Here is a 16948-nt window from a genome sequence, read left to right as displayed (position 1 = left end):
AAGACAACCAGGCACAGGGACAGTTTCTTCCCCCAGGCTGTCGCTCTGATGAACACTTAACCCACGACAGTATGACTGGACAATAACCCTCAGAGCAATACCTGTAAATATACCTCATACAGATTATAGAGATTTGTACAGGTGTCTAGTTCTTAAGTACTCTGTTTTATCCATATTTATCTCATTTCAACAAACATTCCTTGTTGTCTGCATTGTTTACTGTTTGTTTATACTGCTTTTTCTGCATTGTTTGCACTGTTTGTTGATGTTAATACTGCTATTTTTTATATTACACAGCCTTATGCTGGTTTACTGTTTGCACATTGAGAGCCGATGTACCAGAGTCAAATTCCTCGTGTGTCCGTCACACCTGGCCAATAAAGCTGATTCTGATTCTGATTCTGGCAGTTTAAAACACAGCATTATGAAGGACAAGGTTAAAATCACAAAGAATTAGATGAACAGAACGACATGCAGCATCAGCCACAGAAACTCACGTCAAATAAATCCAGGAAGGAGTAAGAGAGAGTGTCAGAAAATATTGCTCATCACAGGGGGATGACAGGGGGATTTGGGAAGCAGAAAACCCATAGCAGTGACAGCTTTCTGCTAATTAAGGCTTTCTAGTTTCCTCTCTTTTTCCACTGATGAGCTGCAGTCATTTATCCTGCCTCCAGAGGGCAAGTTACCACTAGTAACCGATGAACTGTGAAGATTCTGCAGTGCTGTTTCCTCTTTACTCAGTTTTCTGTTTCTACAACTGGTATCCTCTCTTTAAGCAGTTTATTTGTTGCATGAAATCTTTCTTATTTCTTAGTTCTAGCCTACTCAAACCCTGTCATTATAGATACATTCTTTCATTCCATGTGTTTATTTTCATGCACACATTCCCTTTTTCCTGCTGTGCATGTTTTTCAGTGTCTGTTTTACTCTGCATGCATGTGCTGTCTCTCACTGTTCAAATGTATTTATGCCCTCTCTTCTATCTTCATAGTACATTAACACCATCTTGGTTCATACTCTAACAGATCCAGATGGTGACAACAGTGTTGTACATTCCCCTCTTTCTCTACCCATGTCTATCCCACATTAACTCTCTCTCCCTCACACACACACACGCACACACACACACACGCACGCACATGTACACACAGGCTTGTTCTTCTGTCTTTGTGGAAGCTGAAACATACAGTCGCTCCCACCATTGCTCTTAACATAATCTCCCATCTGGTCAGTGTTTGTCTTTTCACACCATCAAACCAGGCCAGTAAGCATTAAAAACCATAAACATACACACTTGAATATCAGGTATTATTTAGTGTAGTTGCCACACATGCACACAACATGAGATGTCTGAAACTGTTGGTTCTGTTGATCACTGGGACACAGATCAGTGGAGCACATAGAGCTTATCATACTATTAAACTGCAGCTGTTCACACCAAAAAGAAATCGTATGCCACACACACACACACACACACACACATCTGTCTTCTTCATACCATCTCAGATGACCCCTGTGAAATTCAGAGTTGAACTCCTGAGCGCATGCAGCCACACACAGCCACTGATCTTACCTGCGCTCACAGTGATGGCCTCTATGAACTGGTCTCTCCAGCTGTTGGTTCCGACCAGCAGGGCCAGGTTGGTCTTCTTTATCAGTTTGTCCACCGTGTTCTGCCAAAGGACAGATGGATAATAGGCAGGAGACATCAGTGAGTATGCAAAATGCCATACATCAATTAATAAAGCCCTAAAAACTTTAACGTACAAATCTTTTTATCACAGTATCACATTAAACATATTCTCTATCCACTTGGTCCAGCTCTTTGTTGAAGATATTTAATGTACATTGAATGAAACATTCAAGCCCAGGACGCTATGTTTATATGGCTTCACTATTCAATCGACTGAAAATATTCTCAAAATTTAGCCTGGCATATTGTATTTGGTACATTTAGAAAGCCTGTGATCTCCGCTACAATGGACAATGGTTTTGTGAGTCTGAACAATGTTTGACTGCACAGTGCGAGTATGTAATGACAGACTCGCTGGGGGAGGAGGTTTAGGGCTTAAGAACACTTTAATTTATCAGCTATTTAACTTGTACACAGTTAAAGGACAACAAAATACATACAACATAATCTTGCCTATCTTTGTCTGCAGGCCCCTCCTTCCCTCTTTCCATATTTTCCCCCATACTCCCTCTATCATTCATCTATTATTCTTTATTGCTCCCTCCATCTTCTTCATTTCTAGTATTTATATTTCTTTATTCTTTAAGGAAACTATAACAAACTGAGATGACACACAAATACTCAGGTGCATCACACAGAGTGGTGAGGACTGCTCTCTCCTTTTCTCTCCACTTCAGAGGGAAACTGAAATTGTTTGGAATGGAGCTTAAGGGTGTAAATATTGCCTCATTGCTGCTGTGAACACACACATGCACACAACCGCCACCAGCTTTACTCCATCTTTTGTATGTAAAGTGTTTATTTAACTGTACTCAGCTAGGCTTTTGTAATACCTCGTTCTGTTTCACAGTTATTTTTACCTCCATCTCAATTTACTACTTTACTACCGTGCATGTATGGTAGCAGAGTGCACAGAACTCTTAAAGGTGCATAACTAACATTTTACAAATTGATAAATCAAGTGAAAGTGGGACACATCTCCTCTGTACTAGCACCCTCCAGAAGAGTCTGTTGTGTTTTCAGCCCCACCTGCCACCTCTTTCAGTCTGAACACCTCACACCTCACACTTTTTTAGAAACTTGAGAAAAGCACCAGTACTGTATATGTTGCTTCATTTTGCTGACTGGATAATCATGAACTAGTGAAGCTAAAGACTTTAGAACCAACAGTTTTCTCATCTGTTTCCATTCTTTTTTGCATTAAGAGCAATATTAGCTGTCATTAAAACACAAACAAAACTTGCCTTGTGATTTACTCCACAGAACCTTGTGTTACTGATACTTTTGTTTATTTTGCATTTTTATTGTTTGAATAGAATTCACTTAGATTTGTGTTTCTTTCTTTTCCTCTTAGACACTCTCACACTGTTCTGCTCCGCTATCTGCCAATGGGTTGTCCTTCACATAACTATAGGATCCGGTTCCACATGTGCACACGGACACACACGCACACACTTTAACGTACAAAGCTACTTGACAAAGTATAGCATTCTGTCAAGTGGCTGTTACTGGGTGCTATTAACTGTCTGTCTAGAGTGAGTGTGTGGTTGGAGCGGCAGCAAAGAACATGCATTAGTTAGAACATTACACACACACACATACAAAATGTAAAATGGATGGTAATTACATCTACGCTTGTCTTAAGAGTCTGCGTGGGAACAGGAGAGCAAAGACAGGAGCGCACACCATGATTGCACAGCTACTTCCTGTATGTATAGGAAAGGATTTGAGTGTGAGAGTAACATGAGAGTGAGCTGATTTTATTGTTTTGTGTGTAGATGTGTGTCTGTATCTTCTGATGCATCAGTAGTTAGGATGTTGATGATACTGTAGTGACCACTGCAATTAAAACAATCGTCAGTGTCTTGTTGATGTGTCCATGTAATGAAACAGATTACCTTTGTGTGTTAAAATCATCTCAGAATTCATGGTCATGTGTGAAACCTACAGTAATTTTGCATTTTAAAAAAAATGTTTAAACTAATTTTTAGCACAGAAGGAGAGAATGAAGCAATGATTTGACTGTAGCAATGAACTAAGCCAGAAGGTCAATTTCACTTAATTTGGTGGTGGTTTGGTTTCATAAATATGTCTCCATCCAGGATGATGTTCATTAAAAGAGTAACTGGAACCAGTGCACTGTCCTAAAACTGCAGGATATTCATCCTTGTCCTCCTCATAACTCTGTCGATTTCATTCAATCATCTAATCATGTGACCGACACACACAGACATACTCTGTCTTACCTTGAACTCATATGATTCCTCTATGATGACCTCCAGTTTGGTGTGGTCTCCCAGCATGGGACGGCCCATTTCAGCGATGCGCCGTTCCTCTTCATCTTTTCCCGTCAATGCCTCTTCTTCCTCCTCCTCTCCCTTCTGCTGTTCCTCTGAAAACACAATCAAGACAACAACAAATAACAGCGTATCAGGTTTGGGTGATACTCAAGGTAGTAGAAAAGTAAAGAGTTATTCTTTTTCTAGGAAGTTTTTACGTGTCAGAAAACATGAAGTGACAAAATCTGACTTAACATACCGTATTGATTAAAAGTTGGAAGTATAAGTAAATGAACAGTTTAGACAGGATGATGTAATACCCAACCAAAGATCCAAGAACTCAAAATAATATCTGCTGTCTCCAAGTTTCAACAAACTCTGACTAGTGGCACCTCAGACAAAAGCGTCTCATTATAACGAGACTCTTTTCTTGTTATAATGAACAATTGAGCAAAAAGTAAATAATTAAAAAAATTCTCATGGTGGCAGCTATATGCTGCTGTAAGAAAGATACCAGGGTTTGGATGAATTTTCTTCTTATTTTTGAAAACTGATGGAATGGACACACTAGAATTCATGTGGGAAGAACAGTTCAGCACTGACTTTTCTGTTTGGACTGAATCGCCTTTGTCACAGTGGTTTTTTTCTTCTCACTGCCGACATCAGCTCAGTCGTGGTTAAAAGATGGTGAATCTTTAAAATAAACTGAAGAAAATGATTCAGCTCAGTAAACTGATTTGTAGTTTTTATCCAGCTTTGTGTTGGATAAAAAACATGTTTCTCATTCACCAGGGTTTATGTGGTTCGTTAACTAGTAATAGTAGCATTACTTAATGAAAATATTCTTCTAGTTCCATTTCATTATTCATCCACAACCTCTCGCTCTTTTTGCTTTTATATTCTTCTCCCCTTTTATTTATGGTGTCTGTCAGTAATTGAGATTCACAGTGGAGTCTGAACTCAAAGTGAGAGGGGGAGGAGAAGAGAAAAGAGAAAAACCATGATCAAATTTTCCATTGGGGAACAGTTATCCATTCCATTGCCGTACATTATAGTGCAGTGCATTGTGGGTCTGCACCAGCTCATTGGTCATTTGTTCCCCACAGTTGATTAACAGCATGGAGGCTATAGCTCACTCACTAACTCACACACATGCAAATTTCTGCCCGGAGCACTTTACTCCATCATAAACAAGTATCACAGTTCTGCTGGGCAGCTTGGCTCCCAGCCCGACCGTGAAACATGAGAGATGAAGGCTGAAGGGCAGCGGCTGAAGCCTCCCAGACACAAACAAAACACAACCTGCAGCAACAATGAGATGTGTAGGTGTAACAACAATATGGTCAAGGTTCAGATAAGCCAGTTATTTAAATACAACTTAAATTTAATTGCATGCTTTTTTTGCATACATATCAGCAAATCGCTTAGTGTCCTTTGACAAAACACTTAAAGAAGAAAAATGTATATTTTATATTCTTGGCTTCATGAATGCTGAAAGCTGTTAGCTCCTTTTTTTCATAAATTCTGAACCTTTCTCCATACAGCCAATGACATTTCTTTCATTTTAAACCTTATTTAATTAAAGCTCTAATGCCACCATTCTATCGTGGGTCACACTGAGCAACAGCCAGACATCACCCCTGCTAGACAAAGGTGCACCAGACTGTGAAGACTGTCTGCAAGGTTTCCTTCTTATCTGACTTAAAAGATACATTTTGTGCTGCACTTTAGGTTTTAAACAAGCAACCAAACATTCTTCAGGGGAAGTCTGCAGACTAATCACTGTAGCTGGCCAAATGCAGCACATTAACTGGTAAAAGGTAACCTGCAATGTCAGTTTCCAGTACATGCTGGTGTAATCCTTACAATTCATCAGGACTTACAGCAAAATGTTTTGCCCATATCTGGTAAGCTACAGTATAAGTTTATTTTGTTTTGCTGCTACTGTAGCTGACATCCAAACATAAAAAATAAAAATCTCACACACACCTCAAAATTTTGAATGTTAAAAATCTTCTGCAAGCCAATGTTCCTTCCTCTAAATTCTAAATATTAACATCATATATCACTTTGGCTGCAAAAGGGAATGACTAACTGTGATGTCTGTGTAAAAAATCAGCTTTTGAAACAACCAGTTCCAACAAAGAACTTAAGATACATGTCTTGCTGCTGAAGAGAGTCATTATTCCTCACTTATTAAACATTCTGCTCATGCTACAAAGCAACATTTAACAACTTAAACCATCCACCAGAAACCACTATGTAATTTGGTGATGTGTTTTGAGTTCATGAAGAGGCTCAGAGTAAATATTTCGGGGTTGATACTCACATTCAACAAATGTCTGCAGAATGTGACATTTTCATTTATCAAACGAAGCCACCACTGTTCTGGGCCTGTGCTCCTATTGATTGCTTTCTTGTAATATTGAGGGACTAAACTAACTGTATGAATGACCTGTGATGACACAGTATGCGTTGATGCTAAGGTTACAGCATCATATCCTCAAGGCGTCATAGTGCCATACAGACGTTTTCCACAGCAGCCATGTTGACATGAACTACTAGGTAAACACAGGTGTCACTAATGACATTGATTAAGGCTATGTTCTATTTAGGTACAGCACCTGAATTAATGTGATTAACACCTATGATTATCTGCTCTTTCATGTCAAGATGGCAGCCGTGAAAAACGTTTATCCCATCAAAGCGCTTTGCTCTGAGAGTGCAGGTCTGCTGGTGGGAGGCAGAGCCTTTAGCTATCAAGCTCCTCTCCTGTGGAACCAGCCCCCAGTTTCAGCTCGGGAGGCAGACGCCCTTTCTATCTTTAAGATCTTGCTTAAAACTTTCCTTTTTGATAAAGCTTATAGTTAGCACTGGCTCAGGTGACCCCGAGGCTTCTCTTAGTTAAGCTGCTATAGGCCTAGACTGCTGGGGGGATTCCCATGCTGCTCTGAGCTCCTTTTCTCTCCTCCCCTCCCCTCCAATTAAAACTTAACTGAAATGAATATAGCATTTAAAGAAGCCACCTGATTTGTCAGTGAGAAACCATCTGAAATGTATAAAATAAAAAACATTTTTTCTTAAAGTTCCTGGTGAGAATTCTCTAAAAGGTTCATGTTTAGTTGAATGAATCTGATTTACATGCACAGCTGTCCAAACACACATCACTGGACACTACAGACAGGTGGCAAATTAAAGGAACAACCTGAACATTTTGTATTTTGTTTTTTTCCCTTTGTTTCCCATTTGAATGCAATGATGATTTAATGAACTCAGTTAACAGCCTACACTAAACCTCGTGTGGTTTGAACATGACCTCGCAGTATCTTTAAAGGTCAAGGTCAAAGTGTATCTTTGTTAACTACACTTCCTCAGTGTGTGACCGTGTGTAAAAGGACCTGACAGAGGTTGAATGTTGAAGGGGAAGATGTGGATTCTTGTCAAAGACGCTGTCTGTATCATTTATTATTTTGATTTTCGCCCCTCTGGTGTCCCCCTCTCTGCTCCTCTGCAGCTCATTTGTATTAAACACACCTGCATTTAGAGCACACACACAGAAATATTGATGAAACTACTGAATACACTGAGAATTCAACTTTAAAGGATAACTTACTTTACTTTGAAATTGTACTTTTTTCTTCTATATTTACTTCCAGTAACTGTTTCTACCTATACCTAAGCAGACACAAGGAGAATCTGACCTTCCTCCTCATTATCCCTAAAAGTCTGTCTTCTGTTATATAACTATCTTCTCCCTCTTTATTAATCTTTCCTTTCCGTTTGATCTACCCGCTGTCCTTTTATCCTCTTTGTCTCTGCTTCTCAGTGCTAACCTTCAACTCAAAGTCCTTGTCTCTCACTCTTTCTCAAATCCCTTCGTTCCCCTTTTCCTGATTTGGTTTCAATTCAAATGAGCTTCAGTGAACTGCCAAAGCATAGCAACAAAGAGCACATTACTTATTCAGTTAGAGCAGAAACCTCTGCTGTCAAATTAATCCTACAACCTTGGCATTTTCATTGTGAACAAACGAGTCTGTGTGGGGACAATTGGCAGCAGCTCTCTATTCATGTCATTACCGTTCTTTTTTAAATTAAGGACACTTTTCATAATCTATTTTACCAGGCACCACCCTGAAGAGGACTATTATCTATTTAATTAGATTTCTATTCCATTCCTCCCCAGTGAGCACCTTTGTATTTTGGTTAGACATCCTAATACGCTGGTCCCCATTCTGATTAATCTGGTCTTCAAATCACTGGAAGAAAGAAATTAACATGGCTAGTTTGCTTTTTTACTACTTGATCATGACTTTCCTGTTTGAATCCAATAATGGATGCACTGTAAGGACATGGTACTAGTTCTCAAGAATATAAACCATCAGCATTTAAATAAATTAAGTTGTGCCAACAGACCAAGCCAGCGTTTCATTGACAGCTTCAGAGATGATTCTGACAACCTAGAACCTAAGCTCTGATTCATTGTGGTTCAAATACTCCAGAAAGTCCTTCCTGCTTATGTGATGAAGGGTTACATATCTTTTTAGATCTGGTTCTGGTTCTGAGCTGTTGGTAAAGTGATCAAAATTAAAGCAAGGCAAAGCCTGCAGTAACAGTTGAGAGGCATCAACTACAGCCACTCCCTACAAATTTGACATCAGCCCCCTATTAAACACCTACGACACCTGGCTTTTCACCAGACCAGAGCAGCTACAGCATTCTTGCTCAAAACAGGTTCTAAAAAACTACAATGTACAGTCAGTGAGTCACAAACAATGCCACAATGAACTAAAGCACACATTTGTGGAAAAGAGTTTAACTTGTCTTGGATCCTTAGTTCCACAGAAGTGACAGAAGACGGCACAGAGAGAAGGGAAGAAAGACAAACACAGAGGTGGAGGAAAACAGGTAAAGAACTGAGGAGAGGATCTTGACACCCCTTTGAACAGGGATGGATTCAGGTTGCATCAGAGGAGGAAGAGGAAAGAAGAGTCAGAGGAGACCTGTATTTGCAACCTATCAACATCTAAAAAAAAAGGAGGAGAAGCACAGAAGGGAAACGACTGCATTGTGCCAAAGAGAAGATGAGCAGACAGAAGGAGAAAGAAGACAGGGAGGAGACAGGAGAGGACATGGGCAGGGGACAAGGTGAGGAAGAGGAGACGTGTATTTGCAACCTATCAACATCTAAAAAAAAAGGAGGAGAAGCACAGAAGGGAAACGACTGCATTGTGCCAAAGAGAAGATGAGCAGACAGAAGGAGAAAGAAGACAGGGAGGAGACAGGAGAGGACATGGGCAGGGGACAAGGTGAGGAAGAGGAGAAGGAGCTGTTACACTGTCACACTTTTTATAGTCCCATAGGAGGAGGACAAATAGCAGCAAAGGAGAGGAGCAGGAGGACAGAGGACAATTGGAGCTTGGAAACACTTGACAGGTTTTTAACTAGTCTCGTCTCCTCCATGTAGGACAGGACAGGAGAGTAAAGAAGCGAAAGAGGAAAGGAAAATAGAATGAGAAGAAAGAACAGGTGAGGACAGATCAGAAGAAAGATGACAGATAAGAGGAGAGGCAGAAGATGAGAAAAAAGGCATGAGCAGAAGAATGGAGAAGAATGAGGAGGAGGTTTTATGTATGATGTGTATGTATGTTTAGTGTACAAAGGTCATGGTCTCAGTTAAATATTGAGGAAATCAACAGACTTGCAGAAAAAGAGTGAACGGGTTTACCTCATTGATATTTAACCAAAACATTTCCAAACCTTAACCAAAGTGCTTTTTATCCAAAAACTAACCACAGACAGGATCTCAGGATTTAAACCCCCATTTTGTCCCGACCACCCTCCTATTACTTCTGTACAAGAATGTAAAATGTCATGATGTTTCCTCTAAAAACATATGTTACATCAGCAGCATAGGAAACAGGGATGAAGAAGAGAAGCGGGACTAAGAGGAGGCAAAGAAAGAAGTGAGAGGATGAGGAGCAGAAGGAAAGGTTGGAGGGATGAAGAGGAAGGAAAAGTGTAGAGGAGATGAGTAGTAGGAAGAGCTTGGTTTAAATATGATGGAGTGGAAGAGGAGGATGATGATGAAGAATAACATTCACTGCTGATAAATCTACAATCTAAACAAATCAATATAATTTTCTTGTTGTTTATTTCATTACTGCATATGCAGTAAATTACAACAATAATATATTTAACAATACAAGGATCTTAATTTCCAGTGATTGTTAATCATTGTTAATGTGAAAGTTTCTCACTTCTATCTGCACATAAGTGTAATAAAGATACAAAAACTCATTTCCATGTACATTGGATAAGGATAAGGATAATCCCCTTTATTGGCCAAGTATTGCTTGGTGATTTACTTAATGGCAGAGGTAACAGTATTCTAATCATTAAAACTTGTTACTGATTTTGTTTATTATTGTACAATGTATACAATCACAGAATTCAATTGGATTGTACATTATGGAGGTGCATTGTACACCCTAATGAGCAGAGTAGATATAGAGAGACCTCGGGGAAAACACACACACACACACATACACACACACACACAGAGAGGGCAGTGCTGTCAAACAACGTCTGTCACATACACAGGCATGCAAATGCATCTATGTGGTCACATGCTGTAATGTCTACTATGTTAATTGGTGAGTGTACAGTATATTGCATGTGTCCGTGCATATGTGACACTGTATCTGTGTTTGTAATGGGACACGGGGTCATCTCCCTCTGCAGGGGGTGTGTGTTTTCAGCCGGTTTCGCTCTCAGCACTGTTCCTTCCTCACGCTGCCCTTTCTCCCACCCAGTGACTCTAAGAGGTTCACAGGCTGCAGTGAACTCTCCTGTGCCTCTGTCCTGAGGCTACTTTGGACCAAATCAAAACCCTGCAATACAAGAAAGTCATCTGAAAGCATCTAAATCTTCCAGTGAATCCTGCTTTCCCTTCCAGAAAACAAATCTATCTCCACCTGCAAACATGAAATATCTACTTTCACCTGTACAAACAAACTGCACCCAACAACCTCAGGCACAACAGAGCGGACACTATCACACACAGAACAAGAATTCACAACAGCTTTTTCCCCTGCAGCAGCAAGACTGATGACAAATACGAAATGTGAAAAACCTGTGCAGTAAGCCCTCATTACCCTGCTAAGTAAAATACCATATACAATTCCACTAGGTGCAACATCACATTTGAAACTCCTCATTTTACCTGCTACCTTATTCCTGTATCCACAATTTTATCAACTATTTCGTATTCTTGGGTGATCTTATATTTAGACTAGGTGTTCGTTCTTTTGGCTTTAAACTCTTTACTTGACTCCAGGAGAGCTCTGCACAAGAATTCCTATATGCCTAGACTGTCTGTTTACGCATAAAAATCTTGAATCTTGAAACCAAAGCTGTGTACAAGCTCACGTCGGCTCTCCAGAGGTTGTTGAACGGCATTATGGGACATGTAGGAAAACATCACCAGAAATAGAAGAGAATGAAACAGGATCAAGAAAAATAAGTCACAACCCTTTTCTTTTTTCTGCCGAACACATGAAAACATGTAGCAGCCTTACAGTGAGATGTTACCATGAATTATTTAGAGTTGGAATGAAAGATTGACCGAATTTATAAAAGAATACAAATGTTTTCTGTCCTTGCCATAACTACTTTATTTCCAGAGATAATAATGATGGTGGAGCTTAAAAAAATCATTGCTTAGAACACCCATAGCTGAAAGGTCACTGACCTTTGGCTACCAAAATCTAATCAGTTAATCTCTGAGCCCAAGTAGACGTTTGTGCCAAATTTTAAAAAATTCCTTTAAGGTGTTCCTGATACTGTATATTGAATGGGCTGATGGACAGATGAACAACCCAAAAACACTACGCCTCCAGTTGTGGCTGTCGCCAGCACACGGGCATAAATAACAAATATTAGGCGTTCATCTGTAGCTCTGAGACACTTCACTAATATTTGAAGTACAGCTTTGATAGAAGAAGAAACGAGAACTAGACAGGATTAATCAGAAAAGCCGACTGTTTTCTCCCTCTTCTCTTCTGTGTTCTCAAGTCACAATTCACACAAATCAACGTTAGAGAGAGAGAGAACGTGCCTCTTTCGGTCGGTTTTTAGTGGCTCTCTGGGGCAGCATACATAAAAGCCTATTTGAAATATGTCCAATTGTGCCAAAACACACTGAGAATCAATTCCATTTCAGAGTCTCTCCCCAGTGCTCTCGGTGTGAATTGAGTTAATTTACTGGTGCTAGTGATGGAAATACATTAAAAACCAAATCTGGGCGAGAACACAGACTGTCAACATGTCAGGATATTTTCACCTGTCTCTGCTATAAAAAGGAAATATGAAATACAGATAATATACCTCTCCTTTTAATGCAGTGCAAAACTTAACACAGGAGGGATTACTACTAAGTTTGAGGATACAAGAAACGTGCTGATACATACAAACATCAGTGTTTACACAGAATGAGATCAAGTGAAATGGTAATGTAGTTACCAAAATTATGAATTGTGTGGTGTTTAGCTTGAAAATTATTCTACATTTTAATCAGTTTTGTCCACAAAAGCACATTAACATGGACAAACTCCCAGGAGCTGACAACTTATTTTGCCCAAATACAAGCCTTTGAACACACGTGTGAACATAGAGGACACAATGCGTAGACACAAGCACGCACATATGCATAAATACACTTTACATGGACACATTCGGTGATGGGCCGCGGCTGTAAAGATCTGTGCACGGTGAATGCAGCACAGAGAGAACCACCGCACAGGCTCATTAAACAGCCCTTAAGCTCTGTGTGTGTATGTTTATGTGCGTTCCCAAGGTGTTTTTATTTTTAATCTTCTGACTATGATAATGTGATATGCAGCCCTCGTCTTTGACTCCTCATCACCATAGACACTGCTGCTGCCTGGTAAATGCACAGTGACAGTGTTGTTCAGTGTGCATTTGGATTGTGGTCATTTCATTTAAAACATAATGTCCTAATTTTAACATCAACTGCTACTTGCTTCAAAGATATTGTTGAATGTGCATTTGTTTGTGTGCGTCTGTGTGTGGTGAAAAGGCAGTGAATAATAATTAGATTAGCCCCTGCACTTTTACAAATCTATATTACATTAAATTGTAATGGAAACGAAGGGAGGTGAGTAGCTGGGGTAAGATAATTGATAAACACAGTGGAAAACTGATGCACAAATGCAGCATGTGACTGAGGACACACACATGTACACAGAAAAACACACACACTGCAAAACCTATAAACCTGTAGCCAGCTTTGTGATAATGCATTTTTCAGATCAAATGAGATGAATGGCTTCAGTTGTTTGGATCCTATCTGGATTATTTCTACTGTGCAACCTTTCTGTGATGTGTTTTCTGAATCTGTAGATGTGTTACTTTAAACAGTATCCTAGTGCTGATAGCACTGTATAAAACACCACTGCTAATAAAACTATTCCTTGTCATGACAATGTTTTGCTATTTGCTTAAAGCTCTGCACCAACACTGTCCCCACTGTGCCATGAGAAAACATCAAGTTAAAACTTAGTGGCTTCTGAATGAAGTCAGCTGCCTGTGAGTGCTACTCACATCACAGTCAAACCCAGTGTGCACACCCTCGTGGGTATTATTTGCATATCTCTATTTGTGCCAACAATCCAGAATACCTAGAGGGGAGTGGTGGCATGTTCAAACACCAACAGAGAACAGATCTTAAAGCATGAGAAGCTCTTGTCTGGTTGAGGGGGAAACGAATCAACAGGGCTGAGGAAGAGGGAAGGAGAAGAAAGAAGAGGGACTGCCGTGAACACCACTGAGTTTTCTGTACAGATGTCTGAAGAGGAGCAGTGGATGAAATAATAAAAAAAAAAACAGAAAGGAAAAACAGAAGTACAGAAGGCAGCAGCAGAATCACTCCAGTGTGTGCTCAACCTGAATCCCAAATCAACAGGCCTGTTAAAACATGAGCAATTCGGAAGCAGCTCTGTGTTTTGTCACTTTCAAAATATAGTATAAGTGCAACTGATGCTTTGATCTATTTCTTGCAGCGCTACCAGCTGTAAAGTGCAGTTGTCTGGGTTATTGTATTGCATAACATAAATATGACTCCAACTGCAAGTCCACTAAGAAGAATACAGTATCACACCCACTATGTGATGCCCTCTAACCAGTAACATCCTAATCATCACTTTTCTTTCTTTGCATTGACGGAGATTTGTTCAGCTTTGGTTGTTATTGCCAGAGCTCTCCTGTCAGTCAAACCTGTTGTTTTTCCTGATTTAACTCATTGTAACTGGTGCTCTAAACTATGTCCCATTGCTACAATCTGTATAGTGCTGTAATCTTAAGCGTACCGTGTTTGCAGCAGGTAAAGTTACAAGAACTGGTTGATTAATTGATTAGATGATTAGTTGACAAACTGGCAGCAGTTTTGTTAATCAACATTATCTCAGTCAGTTCTTAAAAATGTCTCGTTTCAGCTTCTCAGATGTGAGGATTTGCTGCTTTTCTGTCTGTGTGGCTGTACAAACTGATCTGCTATTCTTCTGTTTAGTCCAAAGAATTTGAAAAATAACAACACTACACAGCTGCATTTGTGAATGCAAACTCTTTCACGAGTGGACTATAGTGTGAGTTATTGTTGCACCGTATGAGTGACTGATTCTGGGATTGGCCTGTTGATTCACGATCCATTAAAACATCACACAGTGCATTCTCAGCGCCGACTGGCTGTCACACCTGCCCGTTCCTTCGTGTTGCGCCTCCACTGGGGGGTTTCGAGCACAATGTAGAAGGAGGTCTCCTTATTGTACTCCTCCCGGTCTAAGAGCCTAATAGTTATGGTCTTCCTGTATGGGACACACACGTACACACATACACAAGTAGAGGGAGGTGGTGAATGCATGCATGGTAAACAAACAATATGGCAAGGTATGTACACATGTATGTGCAAAAAGAAAAGAAAAAGGAAAAGAAAACACATGCACACGCAAAGTGGACTGGTGGATGTGATGAGATGAGGTGATCCACAACCTGCTGCATGTTCACCGTCATCGTAAAGACACATCAGGAATCAGGAGGTAAAGCAACAAGAAAGAAATCTCCTCCTGTGTGTCTCCATGTGTGGAGAACATGCAGCCAGTGTGATGTGGCAGACACCCTGGGGTCAAGGGGTCAACGGTCACAAGGCTCACCCTCTTCCTGACCTTTGGTGTCATTGTTCTCCACCAGTCGAGGCTCTTCGATCTCTATGTAGAAGGTTTTGTTCTTCTCATACTCCTCATCGTCGATTATTTTCACCTTGATGGTTTTACTGAGGAGGAGGAAGGGGGGGGGGAAGAGGAGGAAAGAAGAAAAGGCAGAAATGTGAGGAAAGGACAGGCTGAAACTGGAAAGCCAACAGGAAACAAAAGAGAGTAGCGTTTGGCTTTCCCAGAAGCACCTGAAGCTGAAGAGCATCGTTTCATTATAAATACCTGCAATAACATCTAATTCTCAGGTAGCATTTAAAAAAATCGTTCTAGTAGGTGAGAAGCAGGTTTTTAGCTTTACCTTTCCTTTCAGGCCCCATTTTATCATAACATTTAGAGTCAGATTAATCACTGATATGTCTTTAGTCTGATAAGACTGATCTAATAACTTCCTCGCTCTTTGGCTTCACCCTTAGATCAAGTAAAAGTCAGGCTGTGCCTGAAAAGTTTATCAGCTCTATTAGCCATTTTAGCAGGTGAACATCAGTAGCTCACGATCATGCATTCTAATTTTGGGGTCCAGGGTCTGCGATTTTAGTGTTTACACTGCTTTCACTTTTATTAAAATATTAGACAATATAATCCTCTGCAGTGACAGTTGATGAAATTTTAATTTGTATTATTTCTTAAAATATGCACATAAATTATGGTGTCTGTGGAAAATCAGGACATTTCACCATCAATTCAGCCAAAACAAGAATTCAGTTTTCTTTCAAATCTAAAGTTGCAATAAGGTTATGATCTCCAGCCTATAAGAAAAAGGCAAATGAAATACTGGTTCTTTTCCCAAGTCTGGCTGAATTCAAAGTGCACTGACATGCGCTCTAGAACAGATCAGCATAAAGTCAAGACCGAGACAAGAATAAAATATCATCCGAGGTCTGATGCAATGAAAGGATAAAGTGCAAAGAAAAATAATGAAGAGATGATTACTTTTAACAGAATGTCTGCAGCCACATTGAACACCTTCACGTAACATCCTCAAAAAGATACCAGCCTAACCAGCTCTGGATTATGATTTGAGCCAAGAGAAACTGATGAGAAATTAATAACCACAATAAAAATGCCAGCATGCCACGACTGAAACAACACATACACACAACATACAATCTCTGCATGTTTACCTTATTTAGTATCTTAAAATGTCATTTATATTAAAAAAATCTGTTCCAGGGGTCAAAATCTGTTCTTTCACGTGTATCCTCTATTATTTGTCCCAGTTACAACAAAACAGCCCTAAACCAGCATGTAAACAACAACAACAACAGCATTCTGTTGATGAACAAAGACAAGCCAACGATTTGTTTCTCTGCAGCTGAGTTTTCACCAATACTTTAACTGGTAAGATCAGGAACAGTTATCGACCAACCAAACGCCTCAGTAAGACTCAGTGTGGCGTGTGTGTGTGTTTGTATTTATTGTGGCAGTTGGTCTCGGTCATATTGTGCAGGAAAGTTAATACTAGAGGTCACGAGGTTATGGACCGGGATGCAATGTGTAATGTGTATGTTTGTGTGCGTCTGTGAATGAGTGCCTGTAGTGCATATTCGAATGTGTGTGTTTATGTCTAGTTTCTATTCTGGAACAAACCAATATTCTGGTTATTCAAATCCACTACAGGCAATAACAAAGACATCTGAGAGAATACTCATAATCTGGATAATCTGGCCTATAGGGTGGAAAATGGGAAC

At 39.9% G+C, this 16948-nt stretch overlaps 1 protein-coding gene across 4 annotated transcripts in view; it reads right to left on the bottom strand.

Moving 5' to 3' along the window:
• The window catches only part of slc8a1b (solute carrier family 8 member 1b), a 114372-nt gene that overhangs the window by 18402 nt on the left and 79022 nt on the right, over positions 1-16948 (bottom strand). For 2 of the 4 annotated variants that reach the window (XM_020601645.1, XM_020601644.1), the window contains exons 5-7: positions 15201-15319; positions 3943-4088; positions 1577-1676 (exon numbers count right to left, since the gene is read on the bottom strand). In XM_020601645.1, the coding sequence (XP_020457301.1) occupies positions 1577-1676; positions 3943-4088; positions 15201-15319 (365 nt within the window). Of the gene's footprint in view, positions 1-1576; positions 1677-3942; positions 4089-14745; positions 14856-15200; positions 15320-16948 lie in introns of all 4 variants that reach the window. The other 2 variants (XM_020601646.1, XM_020601647.1) reach the window with 2 other exon arrangements.

The sequence above is a fragment of the Monopterus albus genome, unplaced genomic scaffold (genome assembly GCF_001952655.1).
Source record: "Monopterus albus unplaced genomic scaffold, M_albus_1.0 scaffold52.1, whole genome shotgun sequence".
In the NCBI taxonomy this organism is placed as follows: domain Eukaryota; kingdom Metazoa; phylum Chordata; class Actinopteri; order Synbranchiformes; family Synbranchidae; genus Monopterus; species Monopterus albus.
The sequence above is the reverse complement of the archived record's forward strand: the minus strand, read 5'-3'. Positions and strand labels throughout refer to the sequence as shown.